The sequence below is a fragment of the Netta rufina genome (genome assembly GCF_964035555.1).
Source record: "Netta rufina genome assembly, chromosome: 5".
Classification (NCBI taxonomy): domain Eukaryota; kingdom Metazoa; phylum Chordata; class Aves; order Anseriformes; family Anatidae; genus Netta; species Netta rufina.
In genome coordinates this window covers 42441251-42464254 of record NC_140128.1, presented here as the reverse complement: position 1 = coordinate 42464254, position 23004 = coordinate 42441251, and the positions used below count along the sequence as shown (strand labels likewise).

Below are 23004 nucleotides of genomic sequence, written 5' to 3'. Positions count from 1 at the left end.
ACATGACATATTTTACAGTAGTTGTACTTATTATGATTGTTTAAAATGCCATGATATGCACTTTGTCTTTAAAATTATTGTATTAAGAAAGTTGTGAGATAAGTCTTTATCACTCTCATTGCGCTATCCAAATCAAAAAGATGTCACTGAAGTACTGCCCTGGATTTTGGATTTTGTTACCAACTGGGGTGATGAATGAGATTCTACCTACTTAGATTGGACTTTTCAAAGAGATGTACAGGACTCCAGTACTTATGTCTTTAGCAACCAATCTCCCCAAAAGTTTTCAGAACACTGAAACTTTCCACACTGACCATTTTTATGATTAATGTTATTTCTGACAAATAAATTAAAGTAATGCAAAAAGCTTCAGCGAAAAGTAAAACATACAGTAGGGCTGCCGGTCAGGACTTAAGACCTGGATGTCCATTGGCGAATACAGGGCAGATAGTATTTCTCTCCTTTTCTCTCCCGTCCTTTTGTTGCAGGCATGAATGGAGCGCGTCTGCCAGTCCGTCCAATACAAAGTGTCCCCAGACAACGTCAGTGCAAACGGATGAGTAAGACTACCCTCAACCACCTTTTGCCTAGATAAAAGAAAGGGCAAGGATTAGCATGCATTGCTTTCAGAAGGTGCCATTTTGAAAAAAAAAATAAAAAAATCTGGCTCTCTTAACGCTTGTTAGAATTGTCATCTTTTAATAAAAACAATGGACCAAAAGAATCATCTGGTGATAAAAACAACCACACTGAAATGTAGAGTAAGTTTTTACAGTAACCTAGAGGAACTTAAGCCAAGCAGACGCATAACCAGTACATTCATTTGCATATCTTTGCAAATTGTTTTACATATATCTTCCTCTACTGCACATTAAATGCACTCATGATACAGATTTTTTCCTTTTTTTCTTCCAGCCTTTATAACTTGAAAATTAGTTTTCTTCACACATCAGCTTGAAAATGCTTTCAAATAAATCACTGTTAGCAGCAGCCACCGTAGGACAAACTTAACAATTAACCTTGAAGGCTGCAAATTAAAGAAAAATAGTAGTTTTAGCAGCCACGAGTCACATCATATCAGTATGCCCACACAGTATGATGGCAAGCACCTCCCATATACATAGTTAGCTATGCAAAAATGCAGGAATGAAAATTTAGACTTTGCTCCTTCATAGCAATGAGGAAACAAATACACTTTGTTTCATAGCAACACGCTATCTAATCCAGCTGTACACTGACCTCTGAAAGGCCACACCAAAGTTCCTCACCAGGGCTGTGCAAACATCCAAATACAATTGACATTTGGAGGAAACACAGGTCTGGAGTGTGCTCCTCCAATTAAAACCTTAATTTTTATTTATTGGTCTCCATTTGAAAAATATTATTTCTTTGCCCAGGATTTCCACATTTTGGATCATCAGCTGCACCCAGTCCTTTCTCATAGTAGGAAAATGAAAAAATTACGTGTCTCTATAAGTTACCCCTCTTAACTTGGCCAAAAGCAGAAACAAAAGTTTTTCGGTATCCCTTTTGAAATGTAGAGCAAAGGCTTGCCCTAGAAAACAACCTAACAACAGCACCTGGAAAAATATCCTGCCTACTTCGGGAACCAGTTTCCTTTCCACTGCAACAGCTCATGCCATCTCAGAGCCACATGAAATACCTAGCTCAGCAGCTCCCAAAGCCTAAAGAGCATCTTCTTTTCTCCCTATAAGGTTCAAACCCAGTAAGAGATTTCTGCCAACGTATTCTTCTTCCTTCCCCTCTCTCCTCTCAATTAAACACGCCCTGCCTGGATACCTTATTTCTCACCCAGTTTTTCTGGGGTCATCTCAAATACTAGACACTTTGTGAGGTTTTTGATGTGTTATTTTTGAGTGTTCTCTCCCTAAAGGCAGTAAACTGTTTGTCTCCTTGTCAGTTATACTTTGTCTAAGACTAAATATTTGTGATGAAAACAAATTGGAAACACTTCAGATGTTTTTCAGCACACCCTCCTCATTCAGCGACACTCCTTTGCTTCTATGGATGCATGCATTTTCACATTTTCACCAAACACATGACATTACCAACATGTTTTCTGAACTCACAGGATCCACAAGTTTATACATATCACAATAAATTTTGGTAATTTAGATTCATCAGTCTCGGAGGCATTCAGTCAGTGTAAACACACTTGACAACAACTCAGTCAAAATAACACAAACTCGGTTTTCACAAATTTCATGCGTTTTATGTGTGTACAAACAAAAAAACATTCACATGCCTCCTAAACCAGTGCTCTGATGCAGCAAACCAGTATTCAAATTTATTCAGCATACAACTTGGAGAAACCTTAAGTCTCAGCATCATCCTGGAGGAAAGTAAGGAATACATTGTTCTTATACCTATATTCAGATTTGAATTGTTTCCGTAGATGAGATTAATGATAACAATAAAAACATCTAATGCTTGGGAAGGAAAGGATTGTTTCATTTTTTATCAGCATTGCTACCATCTGCAGTTTCCTGAGAAGGGAATAAAAAGTAGCCCTAGAATTCTTCATATGTATTCAGACACATCTTGAGCATAAAGGACAGATTTAAAACTGATTGGTATATGCAAATAAATATTCCCATTCACTTGTATAAAACAGGCAGTGTGGAAAAACAATATTATTCTTCCTGTTCCAGATATAAAACTAAAACTGCTCTAACATTTCTGAACTTCAAATTATCACTTCTCTCACCAGGACATACTGCAGAACAAATAGAAATACTGATTTCACTTTCCATGTCCACTCTCGCCTTTGCTGTTGCTTTCTCTTTTTTTTTTTTTTTTTTTTTTAAACTAGTAGCAGTAGTGACTGGACTTGTATTCTAGTATTGTCTAGTATTGTAGCAGCTGTTTTCCACTGTATAGTGTACCTATTTCCATCATTCTTAAATATCAAGTCCCACCCCCCTCTCCCGTAATTACATCCCTTGAAAAAGTTCCAGCTGACATGCTTGGAAACTGAATCTTGCTAATGTAACAGGCAGATTGATCCAGTAGCATTAATCTACCATGCAGAGGGTACATTTCCTTTTTATTTGAATTCTGAAGCAATTCTGGGATGGGAGGAGAAGGAGCATTTGAAACTTCACAGATTTCACTTCTTTGAGCGTTGAAAAAGAAGATTAAGATCAATGTTCAGTGGATTTATTAATAGGCATAGCATTTTAAGAAGGAAATTTTGTCATCATTACAATCTAAAACATACACAGCTAAATGACATTTAAGCTATTATACTAAATAATGCCTGAAGCCCACATGCAGTTAGAGACAAGTAATTTCACAGAATGCATCCTTCAGAGGAGTGTCCTGACATCCAGTGTGACATCAGCTCTCCAGCAGCTGATAGTAAAACATGTAAGAGTGTGCATCAGTAAGCTAAACTTTTTTTTTTTTTTTTAAATGCAAAATAGCACATACATTAATTTTTCCTAAAATACCTTTTCCTTTATACAATACCGCATGGGAGGGGGATGGAGTGTAGTGCACCAATTTATCACAAAATAATTTGGACTGATTGCTGGGATACATGTATTCAAAGGCTGGTTCTTTTACAGGTGGTCTCTCTCTACCTTAACATGAGCAAAATAAACTTGACCTACCAATTCCAACTCTTAAGTTGTCATACAAACTGAGAAGTTATGTTTATTAAATTTGCATGTGTAAGAGAACTGCAGAAATCCAAGACTGAGACAGGAAATCTTACACTCTGACACCCACCCCCAAGCTAGAGAAACATATTTACATGCATTGTCTGAAAAACTCTTAGATTTAGAATTTTGAGACAGTATTTTCTTTCTATGAACCTGTATCAAGCCTTTGAGCTTCCACTCCACTTCTGTAAAGGCCTTTTCCCTCGTCTATACTTCTGACTGTCACTTAGTACTTGTCACTGACTACAATGCCACCATTATCTAGCTCTTACATAGTACTCTCAATAGAACTTAGAGCGTTTTATAAAGGATGTCAATATTGTTATGCCTCTTCTATGAGTGTGAAAATCAGGCACAGAATGCACCTCTGCAAAAAGAAATGAAAAACACTACAATAAAATGCAGTGTTATTTGGAGGGGGGAGGCATGTAGACAGGCATAAAAACAAAACTCCAAATTTTGATCAATATTAAATGATTTCATAACAAAGACATTTTAGATGTTTTAAAATGCAGAGTTTATGTGCATTATATAAAGGTCACTGCAATTTCCAATTTGCCTTAGGGTGCTGTTGACATATCGGGATAGCAACCTTCTGACTATGCACAATTTGGCAGAGCACTATACCATAACCCAACATCCCTCTCTATTTCCTCAAGGTAAACTTCTTTAGAACAATTAACAGAATCTCAGCATCTGAACTTGTGTTTCAGGATAAGACAACGCATTTACCTCATTCTTACAGTGAAGTGATAATGTAGTGTCATAATTTGCTGCTTTTTAAAAGAATATCAGCAGAAGGACTTCTGCACTGTGAGCTTGCTATCCACGCAACCCAAGCACATACGTAAGTCTTCATGTGAAAATCTAAACCTAAGATCCAAAGAGTCGGGTAGGCTACATTTAAGAAGGTATAATTCTGATTGCCTCATCCAACCAAATAAAATGTGATTCTATTAATTAAATGGAAATCAATCGCAGCATGGCATTCAGTATTCTACTGCCTATTCAACAGGTTGTTCCTTGAGACTACCTCAAGACCAAAGCTGGACCAAAAGGCAGAGAACTGCATCCTCAGCAGGACATTTCACAGGCAGATGGCAGCTGCCCTTCAGAGCCAATGCAACGTGCCCATTGAACACTGCACTGCGATTCAGGTATAAATTCAAGTGCCCAAACTCTGGCCTGTCTAAAGGGTCATCTCTGCCAAAAATCAACAGGGACCCTTGGACAGAAGCCCACCAACCATAACTTGTATACTGGGCTTTGTATCAAGCCTTAGGAAAAACATACTTGCTCACAACCTGAAATAAGCTGAATTTGGTTACTTTATAGGCGTGTCACAAAGTACATCTTTGGACAGGGCCAAGGACAGGTGTCTCAACATATATTACCCCATTGTAAAAAAAATACAGTAAAATCCTTTAAAATCCCCATAAGCATTAGTTAAATGTTAGATTTCCTGGAGCCACGGAAAAGCATTTCCAATTATTCTAAATATAAGTATGAGCCTTAAAAAAAAGCAGCGCTGTACAAGAAGGCTAGAAACTATCTGGAGTAAAATAATGATACAAATACTCTAAATTTTCAAGTCAGTTTTATGGCATGTGGGTGTTTCATTTTTGCAAGGCTATCAACAATTGAGGTTAAAATTAACAATAAGGCATTTACATTATTATAGATTACTGAAAAAAGTCTCAGTGCAAAACAAATGCAGAAGATGAGGAATAATTCACACCGTATTACAGACTAAAGGAAACTTACCTAAAGGAACCATCCAGATTCGCTCTGTGAATGAAACTTAATTTCGCATCAGCCCAGTAAAGTTTCTGCTCATCAAGATCAATTGTGAGTCCATTTGGCCAATAGATATCTGAATCAACAATTATTTTTCGTGTGCTGCTGTCCATTCCTGCCCGTTCTATTCTGGGTGTTTCCCCCCAGTCAGTCCAATACATGTATCTAAAAAAGAAAAAAAAAAAAGAGAAAATATATCACAATACATGTTTGTTAGCTTCAGCAACAGAAGGAATAGTGGCTTTTATAAAGTTCTGAAGTGTTTTGTTTTGATTTTGCTTATTTTGTGTTGCACCTTAAAGTGGTGTATATGCACAAATACATATCCCCAAAATACATTAGCACTTACCCATTGAAATCAGCATTCCAGAGAGCACAAAAAGAAAGTCCTTCATTAGAGCAGGTCTCAGAAGTATTGCCTCTGCTTAACATATTACCGTCATATTTTAATGTTGGGCACCACCTGATTGTCACGAGCATTTATAACCAATGTATGCTCAGTTATTACAAGTTGCATGGCCAATTATTACAACTTGATATCCTAAATCACATTCAGAAACAACCAATTACTACCCAAACAGGCAATTTCCAAAATGACCATCGCAGTACTTCCTTTGGAAAGTTGGTACGCCAAAAAGATCAGAAAGCAACAAATTCCAGTGCCTGGGTGAGCTGAGACTGTGCAGTTCGGAGAGATGCTTTCTGACTGAGAGAGGACAGTCAGTTTCCAGCCAGCATTACCCAGAGACAAATATCCAAATTGCAAATTAGGCACACCAGGGGTCCAAACACAACACAGCTAACCCTACGCATCGCTACCTCAGGCCACTCAGAAAAACCGACTGCTTTCCCAGTGCCAGTACAGATATTTCTGGCATTGTCTGTGCCAGCAAACTTCAACTTGAGTGAGCTCTCAAACAAAATAATTTAAGTGTCTGTACACCAGGTTCTTTGTGCTGTATCACCAGCAGCGCTGGACAGGTACCAGCTGGGTATTTGAACTAAATAAGCAACATTTAAGCTAAGTCCTGCTACCAGGAGTTCAGACAGAGAAAGAAATGACTCGTATCACTATCAACATACATTTGAGCGTGGGAGGGTAAAACAGGCTATTTGCCAGCTGAACTAGTAACATTTCCATACAGATGAGGCCTCAGGCTTCTGATTCACAAGCTGAGAAGGCTTACCTCAGGATGGCTGCAGTGGATTCCCGTCCCCAGACGCCTTCCCAAAATGTCTCAGCTCCCCCAGCCAGGCCAGGCCAGCTGCTCCCGAAGAAGCAGAAGCAGGAGCTGAGCTGCCACAGCTCACAGACCAACATATGAATGTAAATTGCCACTCATTTTGGTTTTCCTTAACAGGTCAGGCTGTAATTTGTGGCAGTTCAAACTGTGTGGTGAGGCAGCTATTGACAAACAACTGAAGCCAGAGATGGGCAGACATGAAAGAAACCGTGTATACAACCAGCTGGTGAATCAGCCTGAGGGACTGATCCGGCCATTTTTTGTCGAGTCATTTTTCAGTCAAATCAGTTCTCTGATTTGGCTCACACCATTTGGCTCACCCACTCATAACCAAGTATTCAAAGCACACCTTGAGACCTCTCTACAGAAAAGAAAATGAACAAGGAGCAGGGAGACAGAGACGAGTCCCAGTACAGCTGTCCCAGCATGTTCTTGCTCCTAGAAAAAAAAAAGGTTATCCAGAATTCCTGAATTGGAAATCCCACTTGAAATTTCAAACCACAGAACAGAATTTCCTCTCTCCTGCATCTTCTCTAGCTCACAGATTTGTAGCACCTCTGAATTCACTGCAAAGTGAAGAATCAGTTCAGAGCAGTCAAAACCCTGACTGCTGAATGAAGAAAACCCTGACTATCTAAAGGTGATGTTAAGCTATTTAATATGGTTATGATAATGCCACATTCATTTATATACTTAAATGCATAAACACAAACCAAAAAGTAGCTCAGACCTGAATCAGAAATCCCGCAATAGTTACTTAAAAAAAAAAAAAAGAGTTTGTTTTGTTTTGTTTTGTACCTAAGTCCAATTAAATCTTAAAAGCAGGCTAGAATAAAAAGGATGAAAAATATCCTACCTACACAAAATATTACCCTGGAGCAAACTCCCTCTTCTCAATTCTCTTTTCTTAAATAAGGCTTGCAGCCTGCCCTGAAGCTCAACGCATTCAGATGAAGAAAAGTCTGTAAGCCAAAGGGCCCTTGTGGCTTTTCTGCTATATTAATGGAGCTCAAGCTCCAAAACCTCTCCTCCTCTGCCCCCTGAACCTGTTGCCCTATTTCATAGTTGATATGTGCTTTCCCACTGGGCACATACATGGTCATGCAGAGACTGCTGGATATAACCAGCACTTTCAAATTCACACATAATTTGCCACAGAAAAACTACATCCCTTCTTTTTCGCTCATCAGCAGGAACCAAGCTCAATCCTCAGCAATGCTGCTGCCATTCAAAGGTCTAAACCCAAAGTAACAGAACTGCAACACCATTTTGGGGGTGTCTTAACCATGTCAAGACTGAGCTGGGAGTTTAGACATCATTATAAGAACAGCTGAACTGTTCCTGCAGCAGGGAGGGGGAATCTCTGGTCTGCGTGAGCCTGTTTAAAACCATGCCACTGCCAAATGAAGCAGTTCCTTCCTTCCCTGGTCCCCATATCTGCTTCTGACATGAGGACCCTACAAGAAAGCATTCTCAGCCACCTTAGCAAATGGGCAATCACTAGCTAGGGCAGCCCGCTTCATCCCCCTTCCACGCCATAGCATCCAGGCTGTTTTGACTTTTTTTGGTCAACACAAGGCACAACACAGCATTTGGCACGAGACATTAATAAGGCCATAAAATGTCATGTTTTAAATGCATGCCTGTGGGGGATTTTCAAGAATGCAGTGTCAAACTTTCCTTTTTTTTTCCACTCTGTTTTGCAAGAGTGACAAAGCTATTTTGGACCAAATTAAACACAAACAGTATCCTGGCTGAGACAAGCTGCACTGAGATTCAGCTGAAGACAGACATTTTCTGGACAAGTTATAAATCCTGGAAAAAATCCACTATTATTGTGGAAAGAATGACACAAGCTTAGCTTGAGCAGCACTGCAAACTTTTTTTTTTCTTTTGGTTGGTTGGTTAAGTGTAAGTTGCACAGTTTTAAATATCCGTGGGTTAGGGCACACCATAACAACTGGGAGAAGCTAAAAATACCAAAACCACTATCTTGTGTTTTAGCACAAATCCAGTAGATTGTGTTTATAGGGCTAAGATTTGGCACCCCAGGAGTTTTGTATCCCACCTGGATTACAACAGGTAAATAAAAGCATAACAACAGTGAGGCTATGAAAGCAAAAGAAAACATGCATTCCTAAAGAGATAATAAAAAGAGCCATTGCGAGCAAAACTCACTGCTATGCAACTATCACAAATTGTTACTCTTAAAAAAGAAAAACCAAAGAGCACCAGAGAAGCAACCCTGGGACAAGTTCTCTGGTTCCTTTCTTCAGTTCTTTGGGGAATCTTAATTGTCATTTACTACTTCGCCTTTGCTGGGTATTAGGCTTTAACCCCAAACTTTCAAAAAAAGGAAAAAAAAAAGTGCAGGGTTGTGGGGAAAGAAATTCACATCAGCCAGAAATTTACCAGCCAGCAAATCACTGGATTTTGGCATATACTTGGATTACCACACTGAATCAGGGCTTAAATGGTGCTTCAGTAATATCAGAAGACCGGGACTGAAAGCCACCTTGCAAAATAAACCGATTATAAAATTGGTGAACTGCACCCCAGTGGCCTTAATTTTGCCAGCTTAACTCATTTTAAAATCCCAGGTGCAGGAGCAAAAACAGGATGAGGACCGTATTTCCCCTCGGCTGTAAAGCCGCAGGTCATTTCTTATTTCCTGCTGCTTCATCTCTGTTGTCATCGTTCCTGAAGAGATTAGAAATCACGGCTATGCCCTCAAAGAGCAGCCGATCAGCCATCCGAGCTGCAAGGTACCGTGGTCATAATAAAAAGAAGCCACACTGGCTGCACACTTTTTCCACCTCCCCAAATGCAATACAGTTGCCAAATCTTACATAACCTGCTTACACAAAACGGGCCAGTCATACAGATGATGGAAATCAGCACAGACTTCTCCAATTTCAAAGTTCTCCAACTTATACAAGCCCAAGGCATAAAACAGGAGTTTACAGGAAATTGCCATGAAGTTTAGAATCCTGCACTTTCAAAACTTACTTCCCTCATCCAAATGCTTAAGCTCCAAAAACTCGACTGCTGCGTGAAATAGCGCCAATCATCTACAGAAGAAAAAGAATGGCTGTCTTGCATAGCAAGAAGTTGCAAGACGCTTACTCAAGTTGCCTCCTTTTTTCAACCTGGATGATCTTCATTAATATATATATTAATTGATATATATATATAAAAATTCTGGAGCCCTGCCCCAGAATGGCACCTTTTTCACAGATACTCAGATACTGAGAATTGCTCAGGTTGGAAGGGATCTCTTGAGATCAGCTACTCCAATCCCACCACTCCAAGTGGAGTCAAGCAGGGCAGGTCAGCCAGGACCTCATTCAGGTGGGTTCTGAGCACCTCCAAGGATGTAAGTTGTACAGCCCCTCTGTGCAACCTGTTCCAGTGTTTCACCACCCTCAAAATAGAAAAGATTTTTTTCTTTTGGAAGTGGAACTTTATTTTGTATTTGTGCTCATTGCCTCTAGTTCTTTCACTGGATAGCACTGAGATAAGTTTGGCTCCATCTTCTTTACTCCCCTTCATCAAGGTATTTATACACATTGTTAAGATCCCCCTGAGCCTTCTCTTTTCCAGGCTTAACAGTCTCAGCTCAACTGGCTTCTCCTTCTATGGCATATGCTCCAATCCTAAATGATCTTTGTGACCATAAGGAACACTGGATTACAGTGTGTCAGGACAGTCCAAGAAATGATACCTACACATTGTACTGACTTCATAGAGGGCAGGGATCCAACAAACACAATGAACAACAGCAATTCAATCCTGCAAGGGAGGTGTTGCTTGCTCTCTTACCCACAGATCTCACACAACCGCCCTTGAATTCTTGACTCAAGCCAATGGATTTGATCGATATCAGCATTTTGATGCAGGTTAACTCAAAATTTGGGACAACAGGACACTCAGATGACCATCAACGATTTGTCAAGGCCTGTTCGTTTACAAGCTTGTGATTTCAAACACAATGAAACAAACACAATCCTGTTTAAATTCACATTCAACAGGTTACATGAAAAAAGCCGTACTTCAGCTTATATCATTGCTTAATTTTACATGAAAAAATTAAAAACATGTTTTGAGTCAAACCAAAGTCACCCATTCACGATGAACAGAACAACCCCCTGTGCATTTTAAAAACCAGCATTGATCGAGACTTCTCATCAAAGACAATTCCAGCTTCCACCATCTCTTTGGGCTCAGGGCCAATAACAAAATGAAGACCACGTTCCTGGTCACCTCAAACACCAGCACTAAGGGAACTGAAGCCATCCTCTTGCTATATGGTATCAACCTCCTCCTGCTCCCTAAGAAATGGTGCAGAAATCATAAAGATCAGAATACCATCATTTTCCAACTACATAAGAAGGCTAAATGTGTACAGGGCAAAGAAGCTTCAGCTTCTTCTCAGTTACCTCTACTCTTTCCAGGATGCGAGGAATCACAGAACTTGTAGTGAAAAAGAGTGCTAATGGGGCAGAGAGCTCAATGGGGTTATTAAGGAAACGTACACACTTCTACCTCTCCCCCATGCAATCTCAGCTGTAAAAGGGAAAGAAAAAATAGGAAGAAAAAAAAAAAAAAAAAAAAGCTTCCTTCTGCCTTTTCTGAACAGGCAGCTCTGCTCTGGGATGAAGCAAATGGTCTTTGAACAATTTATGCCCTTTATAGCTATGAGCAGGAAAAAGGGGAAAAGCAACCAAAAAAGAGAATGATGAAACATTTACGTAGAGGCTGTCACCATCAAGGGCACCCATTTGAAAATTAGAGTAAATAACACTTCCCACAAGAACTTCAGGTTTCTCGTGCATGAGACCATTTTCAGCTATTTGGCCACATAACATATCAAAAGCTTTCCAACTCCCAGAAATTACAGCCATACCAAGAGACTGGATGCAACTCGTAACTAATTTTATGGTTGAGTACCCTTTTTACATTTTAAGAGAACAACTGTGCTACTCATACATTCATTCTCATTACAGCATTTTAAACAATTAACCAAATGCTTCAAAATATTTTTATACTTTAACTTCATTACTATATAGAAACACAGGATATAAACTAATCTCTAGCTTTCAATGCAGCAATAATGTTTTACTCTAAATCAGAGCATCTTCTATAGTTTAATAAGGTGGCCATAAGTAAAAGTGAGTAAAAAAACACACTCTTTGCCCATACAGTGTTTGATGATTTTCTTCTCCCCTATTTTCAATTGTCACAAGTGTGTAACAGTAATCCCCCTCCTCTCAACTATTCCAAAGGAGATAAGATCAGATGATACACTGTTCAAACACATTTCACCATACCTAATAATTTAAATTAAAGTGTTTAAAAACCTGCTCACTACAGCACATATAAACATCAGCTTCAGCATACAGACGATCCCACTGATTTCAACACAGCAAGCCAATATGCTTAACCTTAAACACACAATACACTTCTGCGTGGGACCACGGTCCTGGTGAATCAGCAGTCAACACCACTAAAAGTTTACTTAAGTGCTGTTATAAAGAGAGCTGCTCTTACATGATTCACAACTATAGGTCATGGTTTTGCTGTGACCCTGAGGAAACACTGGATTACCAATTAAGTTTGTCTAAGGCTTCTCATTTCAGACACCAAACTGATGAATTTTCTATTCTTGATAGTTTTTCTTTCTAAAACATTTTGAAAATCCCACAGTTGTTTTAGTCACCCCATCCTTTTCTTCCTTTAGTGACAAAATACACCTCGTTAGTCAACAAGAGATGGCTCCAGCAAGGCAGCTTTATGGTACCCAGGAACGAATGCCATCTTACATGTCAAGTAGCTGCATGTTAATCATTATCGAGGCATAAGAAAATCCTGTACAAATGAAGATTTGTCACTAGTGCTGTGAAGAGTAAAGACTCACTGATGATCAAAACCAGTCTCTCATTGCTTGCCTTAAAAGAAAGAACTTCCCGAAGTGCTCTGAATGATTGTTTGAGGCTAGGTGGTGGATGACAAGGGCCTCTCTTTCAAGTTATACTCTAATTTGTACTGCTGCCTTATTTGAAATTCTTTCCGGGTAATATTGCCTACTCCAGGTAACAAATCCTTTACAAATAACATAATTGAACTTTCAGAGTATTCAGTTAAATTCCACTGCCATAATATAGAAAACTTTAGACAAGCATTACCTTTAAAGAGGGAATGCCAGGTTATTGTGGAAATGATGATGCTCTCTTTATAAACGTCATTATGTCAAAACAACCAAGTGACTATTGTGACTATTTAGCAGTCCTGCCAAAACATTCAAAAAAATCATATTCATATATTCAAATTTTTGAATTTCAGCTGGAAATCGCAGAAAAATTGGCTTTAAAAATAACCTCTAAGTTATCTAGTCCATCTCTACACCCTACGACAGTCAATTACACCTCCAACATTCCTGTGAGATGATCAAAACAACTGTTCTTAAAGCCTTTAGTGATGAATACTCCATAAGCCCACAGTAGACCAGACTGAAATTACTAAGCTTAAAAAACATCTAGAAAAGAGTAAAGAGGATTTAAGCTTGTTATTAAGAAAGCTTTCTAATGGTAAGGCTACTTAAACACCTGGAAAAGATAGCCCAGAGAGGTCATAGAGTCTGTAACACTAAACACTAAAGGTTTTAAGAACAACTTTGCTATCATCTGCCAAAATCTCTATGTATTTGAAATCTCATGTTCCTCTCAATAGCTTCTGTCACCTCCTTCTCTACAAACAACATGAAACCATTTGATCTTTCCTCAGAGGCCACGTTTTCAGGTTTACTGTACATTCAGTACATTCTCCTCTATTCTCTCAAATTAGTCTATGTCTTGAACTGCATTCAAAATGGAAAAAATACGTATATTATGCAAATACCAAACTGGGCACAATATTGCGATGTGAACTCCCAATTATGAAACTGGGTTTTCCATTCATCTCTGCAGAACAGCCTCACTGAAGCTACAAGGGAAGTAACGGTGTCACCTATCTGCACAAGGTCACATTTCGTCATTACAAAGAAATTCTAATGACAGAAATTCTGTTAACATATTGATACGATACGAGAACATTCTTGACAAACCCACTTTCCTACCCCAGAAAATACTGGTCAATGAGCAACAACTGTTTCTAGAGGAGCTCAAACCCAGAGCCTGCTGTGCCTAAGTCAAATGTCATGTCTACACCTATAAAATATTTCAGATCTACCACCTGAAATTGGTTGTAAAATCACATTAAATTCAAATTTGTCATGCCACGTACGTGATTTGTTGACTTAAGTTCACTGCATTACACTAACAGACATAGTTATTTGGCCAAATCTGCTTTTAATTCAATAGGATTCTCGTGCAATTAAGCAATACTGGATTTTGTCACTTTTAACCAGAACAGCAGCTCTTTGGAGGCTGATTTTAATAAACCTTAATGGGGGTGAAGCAGTTAATTATAAAGGATATATATATATGTTCATTTTCACAGACTGCTTAAGGTTTAATTTACTTTGCTTTGTTGCACTGGATTAATACTTAAATCCGACTAAACATTAGAAATATCTGCCACAAGTTAAAAACCAATGGAAGTGTTTCATTTAATGCTGCTGCTCCCAATAGAAAAAAAAAAAAATCCCCTACAGACTGAACTAATGCTCAGCAAAGCTACACCAGCAAGTGAAAAAATTATCTGTGTAAAAATTAGAAGAACTATCATTCTCTCCTCACCTCAAGTAATAACGATAATCAAAACCAAAACGTTGCAAGGTGACCAGTTCACCTGCAGACACCTACCATTCTGGCAAATAAATGTTGTTCCCTACATTAGCCCATTCCACAATAATTGTTCATGTTTGCATACTTTCTCTGGAAGACTAAATGCAAGATAATTAGAAGTGGACAAGTCCTCCAGGAAAGAAAGAGAAGGCTACCATGGGACCCATAAAAAGGCAAACCCAAGGTATGATGCCTAGCACACAGCAGGCAGCTAATGCCAGGTAACTTCCCTGTATGCTGGCACTGTATTCTTAATCTTGGAATGTGGCTCATAACCAAAAAATATTGAGCTGTAAACTGGACACGGTACAACTCCCAGGCAACAGGAAGCAAGTGTGAAACAAAGTCCTCTATTGTTACACTTGGTGAATTTTGTGTATGCTTAAGAAATACTGCACATCTGTTCTGAACAGAGTACTGCCGCCGAGATCTGTCTTTCAAAGTCATGCAAAATGAACCACACCTGTGCCGCCTCCTCCTTCCAAACACAACCAAGGATTAGATCTGCAGAACACTACAGCTTCACCAACAATGCCAGTGATTTTTATAAAAGTTCTCCATTTGACTGTACCAGCCACACTTTTTCTCCCAGTTGTTTTAATCCAGTTTTTATTAAAAAGATTAATTTTGCATTTCCCGTAATATAGGAGGAATGTTACCAGAAATCCCCAATTAAAGCCATCAGTTTTTCAAAACAGTCAGAAAGCACCTAAGAAGGCATGAAATGCATTTCCATGACCAACATGTAGGCTACTCTAAAGAAAACAGTCAAAAGGTGAGGAACTGGATCCACTTACGAGATGTCAGCCTGGCATTAGTATTGCTGGAGAGTGCCATTCCACTATTTCTGATCTACTTCATTACGAAATACTGAATTTAACATCATATTCTCTCTTTACATTATCCTACTGAACTCATTTAAAGTTAGCGTACACTGTTAATTAAGCATAGATTAGTTACTGTTAGGATAGACATAGGATTCCAGCTAATTTACTTAAAATATTTGCATACAATTTGCTAGGGGAAGAATTTTACAGATTTCAGGTTTTGAAGATTTTTTAATCAATATTTTACTGAACTTCTTGACCCCTGAAGGTAAATTCTCTCCTGCCTTTCACCTGAAGGCATCAGTAGCAGAAGTGAAGTCAGCATTAAGAGAGCAAAGTCTCTCCTGAGACTTGTCCAAAACAGTCTCTCCACTTTCCTTCTTACTTATTATAACTTCCCCTTCTATCAGTTATCTGGAGAACACTGGCAGCTCTGGCACTTGGTATGTCAACAAAACTAAGGATTGTGTTTCTTTGGCTGCACACAGTTTCATTTAGTTCTTTTGTGTCCTTCATATGTTAATCAGAAATGTACCCATAACACCTCCCATTCATCTGAAAATCCTTATGCTAAGATTACTGCAAAAATAACTTCTCAAAGCTTCAGTCTGTAGCATATGGCAGTTGCTAACATGGCAATCCCAAGCTGCACTCTTTCATTGCTCTGTTTCGGTATACACTTCTCACACACCTGAAGAAGATCATTTCTCCAGAGACTGCTGGTCTCCCAGAGCAGTCAGTTCCATTTTACCAATAAGCAATAAAATTACTTTCTGTCTGTGGTCTATGCTAAGACCATTCATTAACTCAGCATCCCTTTACAAAGAGGATGGACTCAATGAAACTGTCAGCTGATGTCCTGAAGATGAGAAACCTAAGGGCACAGACCGTACAGAAGAAGATAAATACCCTCAGAAAAAGTTGTAAAAAAGGGCTGCAAACTAAAAACAGCAAATAGCCTTGCTTGTGAACATAATGCTTCTCCTTGCTATTCCCCTTACCCACAGTCCATCACTGCTGAAAGTATGATTTCCACAAGGGGCAGGGACCCCTTCAATCATCATTGCAATGAATACAGGGCACAAAGTGAACATCAGTACTGTTTGTGCATGGGGACAGCAAATAGTGCATGTGCAGGGCTGGGGGTTATTGAAGAGGGAGGGACGGATGAACCATACAGAGACAAGTATTTTCGGGAGTACTACAAGCACCTGACTGGTCATTGCAACAAATCCAGCCTCTTCTCTTTTTACTGCCTACCCTGGTCATCTTAAAGCATTAAGAGCCCCTGATTTCACCTGGGTTCTTTCACTTGCCAGCACAAACATAACCATTCTAGTCACCACTTAAAAATATCCTGGTTGTGTTTACCAGAGCACAGCAAGAGAGAATTTCTGTTTTGACACACACAGATTTACACACCTTGCTGACTGGACACATTAGATACCGTATACCAAATAAGGAATTTACCAGACAAGATAACTGAGGAAATAATAAAAAAAGGCTGGAAAAATTAATTCCATAGTGCTTCTGAAACGCAATAAGTTAGGCAATCATACTGATCAAGTATTTGACTTGGCACCTAGGAACAGCTGTATTTTTCTTTTTGGCCCAGGACTCTTCTTTCTGACCACAAAATATTTAAGTTTAAACATATGTTCAGCTACAGATCTTGAGAAAAATACCTTGGGAAAAAGTAAACTGAAACAAAAGACTATGTTTCTCTTTCGGAAATGAAAAGCCAACATAAATCACGACTGTACCCATTTAAGCATTTAAGTCAAATTAATATTTACCCGTGAGCCGGATCCAAAGCTATTGCCCTGGGCTGATCAAGGTCTTGCCAGAAGAGGACTTTTCTGGATGTTCCATTGAGATTAGCTACTTCTATCCTATTGGTTTCTGAGTCTGTCCAGTAAAGTTTTTTCCCAATCCAATCACATGCCAGGCCATCCGGGGAAACCAGACCAGAAATGATGACATTCTGCACCACATTCCCAGTTTGGTTAATGTAGGTTTGCTTGATGGCTTCTTCACTCACATCTGTCCAGAAAACGATGCCTTGCGAATACTGGAAGTCAACCGCAGCAGCATCCTCTAAACCACTGACCACCACAGTGGACTCCAGCTTCGTGCCTCCAGCATCCACGAGTCGAACGTCCCGACGGTTGGCAAAAAGCAGGAAGGGAGATGCTACAGAATAGAAAAACAAAAACGTATTAGCATTAGTAGCATCTACAGATGTTCAAGTGCCAAGTATGACTACTGCAGAGGAAGATGTATTTTCCCAGATCATCAGGGAAGGCAGTACAGAAAGAGGAACACAGAAGATTCATGTGAGAGAAAAATGCACACTGTCTGTAACTTATTGCCTCTTTTTGTCAGACAAAGGAGTAAAAGAAAAGACAGAGGGACAAGTGGGCCCAATTCCTTATCTACAATAGGGCCCTTCACACAGCTGAAGGGTTTGGACTGAGGCCCTTCAATAGTTTAGTCCAAACTCACCTAGAACTCATTCTTACATATTAGCAAGTGGGTGAAAAAGCATTCAGCAGAGACTATCATAGACAAGATGCCAATATTAACACAGGAAATACCTTGCCAGTTCAGAAAAAAAAAAAAAAAAAAAAAAAAAAAAAAAAAAAAAACTCTTTGCTATTGTACTCACACCCTCCAATGTAATCATGAATACTCCAACTCCCACGCAGATCAATCCGTAAACCCAGGTTTAGGACAAATTCTAAAAAGCCAGGTTATAAAACTCCAGGAAAGGGAAAGCTTAAGTGTCCTCTGAAGGACCCACTACAGATGGGACAAAGGCATGATTCAGTCCCGCTGCTCCTTCCAGAAGAGGACATTAAGTAGCCATATTGCAGAACATGCTTTCCCAACCATGCCAGTCAGACTGATGGTCAAATTAACTACTTCATCTCTCCCCCAAAAGTAAAGTCTTTCTTATTCATCCAGCAGTAAAATAGAAAATTGCTTGTTTTCAGATATGGCTCAGGAGACAGCAACCAAGTACAATGGTGCTACCGTACCTGTCACGGCTGCAAACACTACTGGCAGGTTAGGAGAAGACCAATATTCCAGAAGAAGTCATTAACTGCTGGAAGTAATGGAGCTCCCTCAGCTTCTCCTCAGACTGACCAAGTCTGGTAGCGATCTTCTGTCATCAAATGAAGAACTATTTTCATTTGCCCCTACTTTGGCCACCTTGAAACCCAGTACTCTCCCCATCCCTTCTTCCAGTTCTTCTGTCTCAAACAACAGCTGGCAGAGGTCTGTGCTGGTCAACTGTTGACTTCTGGCTTCATCATTTCACTTCATGCTTTTGCTTCCAATGCACAACCAGCAGAGGTCCATAAACTTGCCACTCATATCAAGGCACAACACACAGAACAGAGCAGCAATGACAGATGTTATTTTGTCTATTACTTCAAGCCTATGATATAAATACCCCCGGTTTCAAATCCACATTACTGTATATAATATCAAGAGCTAACTTTCATATGTCTTTTACATTCAGTTCCTCCAATCCTTTAAAAAAAAGACGAGAGTTTGTACAAGTTCTGAGTTGCAGGTCTGCTATGCTGGCAGCCTGATCCCATGCTATTGCTCCTGACCTCTGGCTCCAACTACAAGCGCACTGGAGGGCACCTGGAACTGCATGGGCCAAAGCAAAGTACACCCAGGACAACACTTCATGTATTTATCTGCAGGCCAAGGGCTCAGTCGGAGTCTACGACTCCACTTCAGATGAAATTAAAAACATGCTTAAAAACTCCGCCGTTTTATTAACATTCTGCACTGTCTTTTTTCCCCCAAGTCAGGAAAGAGATGGCTTTATTTTTCTTTTTAAAGGAAGCCTGAACTGATGAAAGTAACAAGGAAAATTTAATTCAGCTGCAGGTTTTGGGGAGGATCTCGGACAGCACAGAGACAGACAATTGTTATCGTGTATGTTTTATTTTCAGTGAAGCATTTTTCCTCTACAACATTTATAACTCAGAAAAGTTTATACAGCTTGAAGAGAATTATTTATTAAGAAATGAAGTCCCAGTATCGCTTCCATCTCATTTCCTAACTTGCCATGTCCTCCCCTGTCATCTTTAAAAGCACTAGCAATATCACAAAAGCCCAACAGGTTAGTTATTGAAAACAGAAAAAACATCTAGAATGCAAAGTGCTTGTTTTCTTCTCTGCAACTCATTGTTTCCCCATAACTATGTCTATTTTAAGTGGCACTGTACCAAACCATCTGAACACTTGGAAAGTTTGATGATAGTGGGCTCTGTTTAAGTCACAAGTTCTTTGGGACAGGATTTTTCAGTTATGCATATTGCTTCACCAAACCTGTCCCATATCCAGCCTAAGATTAAAGCCATAAAAGGTCTACGTACAAAATTAAATATATATATTCCCCAAAATGTTTTAAGGAATATGAATAGACAGATTTTCAACTAGACATTTCCACACTGAAGCCATCATTAATACTGCTACAAAGGAAAAAGGAGCCTGATATATCAACTCCAATCAACATCAGAGGAACTCAACAGCTTCTTAACTAAAGATCAGACATGAACAACGTCTAATCCAATCAGTATCAATATTATCCCAGTTCCCCATCCCTTTCAAGAGATTTCTTCCCCACTGATGCACACAGTAGGGCAACAGCATACAGATAACGCATTAACCGCTGTGTTCACTGTCACTTCTGTGCTTCAGAGTTGTCCTGATTGAAGTACAGCTGCATTGTCTTCGCTATGAACACCCAGCAGGGAAATCATACTGCCCTGCTTGCAGTTGTGTTAAAATTTTACTGCATTTGTACACAGATGTAAACCGATTGATTATTGAAAGATGTCCAGAGTTCATCCCTTTTAAAAACAAATGAGTATTCAATTTCTTTTGGAAAAAAAAAAAAAAAGATTTGGCGGAACGCTGATTTTAAAAATCATGTTCACTTCTCTGCTCCTCCCCGCTAGCATGTTTTATGCAGACCACGTTCTATAAAAATCACCGCAGAGCACTTTTAGAGCACTGATGGCATGGAGAAGAAAGGGGAAAAAAACAGGAATCAAAACAACAAGCTGGTTCTCAACGCTGATTCTTGCTCGGAATGCTGCTGAAGAAACACAGACTCTCCCAACTTTGCAAATAACACAAGAGTCAGAAGAGAGATTAAATGCTCCGTTTCCTTGGACTGGCACTTACCACATTAGGTCTGAACTCTTAACGCTGTGGCACGGTTAGTTCTGCCAACTCTGCAGCTTTTCAAGTAAATACAAACTCTATGGTGCCCAAAGAAAAGTTGACAAAATTTTGCAAACTTCCACCTTTCCCAGAAAGAGTAAATCTGAAAGAGACGCCCAGGAAAGCAGATGCTTTGCTAGAACGATAGGTAAAACAGCAGCCTTTATACATAGCATTACTTTCAAAACTAGGAGATGTGCTCCTCTTGGTAGAGAAACATACCTGCCTTTTCAGACTTCGACCCAACCAAAGAGAAATCAGTTCACACTTGTGAACAATTCACTGAATTGTAAAGTGGACAACCCAGGGGTGTCTGGGGCACGAAAAGGAAAGGCTACCAGTCAGCAGTCAGTTAACGTGACCTATGGCAATACCGCTGAAGTCATTTGCAACCTACAAAGATGGCCTTTAAGACATATGGAAGAGGGAGAAAAAATTGCCTCATACCTCAGCTCAGACTTCTAACATGCTGGCAACTGCTTCATGGCATTTAGTTTCATAGAATTACTGAATTCAACAGTTTAGCAATTCAAACGATACATTCAGCCTCTATGTGATTATAACCAGTTATTTTCTAAAGGCATTAGAACGAGAAAACAGAAAGCTCAGAAAAAAACAAAACAAACATGACTGACAAAAAAAAGACAACTTGATTTTCTGCGCCATCATCAGAACAACCAGAGATTCAATATCATCCCACCAACACATAGTACTAATTTGTTTATTTTTAATCCCGTCTTTATGTAGAATGGAAGGTTCATATCTGAAAACGTGAAGATCCTTACGAACAAGTCTTACTAATATACTCAAATCCTGAGCCGGGCTTGAAGCTTCCAAGAACAGTTCATCTTTGGTGCATTTAAGTCTACTGCACAGCTCTTAAAAAGGCAAACTGGAAACACGGTTAATAACAATTTCTGCTCTTACCACTATCTGCTCCATCTTCACGCCATAAACTCTGTCATGTTTATTATGTCAAACAACCAATGTGTTTCTGCAGAAATCTGAGTGAAAGCAACTAATTTGTAAACACTGTCACTGTGGGCTGTATTCAAAATCCATCTGCGGTCAAGCTCATTTTGCATCCTACTCCAAACTGTTCTGAAACCTCTGACCCTTTTTACTAAGACAGGCTAGATGTGAGGGCACATGAAGCAGACCCAAAAAACTAGCAGCAATTTTGATTACTGATTACCTTCAAATAGGCTTATCTGTTAGACAACGAGATGCAACATAACTTCTCAAGCAAGGGATTTCATTAGTAGCAAGTTAAAAGACATTCAATGAACACTTGGTTCTGTGTTCTGTTTTGATCAGCAACGCTCCTGACAACTGCAAAATGCTGGAAAAGGGAAACCAGCTTCTATTTTGAAGAGAGGAAAGAATAAACAGTAGGAGGATGAATGATGAATGTGGAGGACAAACTGTTTATATGCAGCCTATTACCACCCAATTGAAAGGACAACATTTTAATGTAGCTACTAAAAAAAAAAAAGTTGTATTTTCTTCAGTAAAATTAGAACAGTTCATATTTTTCCATAATAGGCAACATTTAAACCTCCGTACATAGTTGGAGATCACAATCCCTTGACAAAGAAAAAAAAAAAAAAAAACACACCATGAAATCCCACAACATAACAAATGAACTCTAACCAGGTAAAAACTACTGCAGTTCAGGTACAGATCTGTAGTAGTTCTACAACCTAATCTGGATTATGCAGTGTCTGAAGAACATCGCTTTATTATAGCAAGATACTACATTTTTAAAACAGGATTTTCCTGTTGTTTTCTGCTTGTTGGAAAACACACCCTTGAGTTCATGGGGGAGCTGTCTACACAGAAACTTATTGCACAGGAGTGTGAAAATACAGCTTCTCATCAGTCTGTTAGCTGGAAAAAACAGTCCTGATCAGCCTGCTTGGGTTCAGTTTCCAGCCTTGCTCTAGATCTTCTGAATGCTCTTGGGCACATCTTCTGTTGATGCCATCATGTTGATGCTATAACCAACTGCCTTCTAGCAGGGCAGGCCAGTATGTGCCTCTTGTTCCCCAACCTGCTTCTGAATTCAGTCATTAACATTCATTTGGGGTTTAACTTCACCAGTCCCAGTTACAGCACTTAAAGCTTACGCTATCCCTCCGCTATCCCCAGCAGAAGTGCTGTGGGACAAACGACTGCCAACTGCACTTAGATGACTACGGGACCTTCAGAAACAGCCTTTGTGCTTGGTTTCAGCAAAAGTCAGACACTGCTCAACTCATTGACATATTAAGACCAAGATGACATTAAGTAGTACCAAGAGAGCATGTTATCAGTTGCTGGTCAGTTGTAAGGCTGTAGTAGCCCTACTAAGATGAGCAGAGCTATCAGGTTTTAGGCAGTGATATTTATACTACTGGCTCACAGTTGT

At 39.4% G+C, this 23004-nt stretch overlaps 1 protein-coding gene across 1 annotated transcript in view; it reads right to left on the bottom strand.

The window, feature by feature from the left end:
- The window catches only part of LRP5 (LDL receptor related protein 5), a 145006-nt gene that overhangs the window by 92711 nt on the left and 29291 nt on the right, over nucleotides 1-23004 (bottom strand). Inside the window, exons 2-4 of the mRNA XM_084287838.1 lie at nucleotides 17135-17531; nucleotides 5451-5648; nucleotides 391-587 (exon numbers count right to left, since the gene is read on the bottom strand). Of these exons, the coding sequence (XP_084143964.1) occupies nucleotides 391-587; nucleotides 5451-5648; nucleotides 17135-17531 (792 nt within the window). The remainder of the gene's footprint in view (nucleotides 1-390; nucleotides 588-5450; nucleotides 5649-17134; nucleotides 17532-23004) is intronic.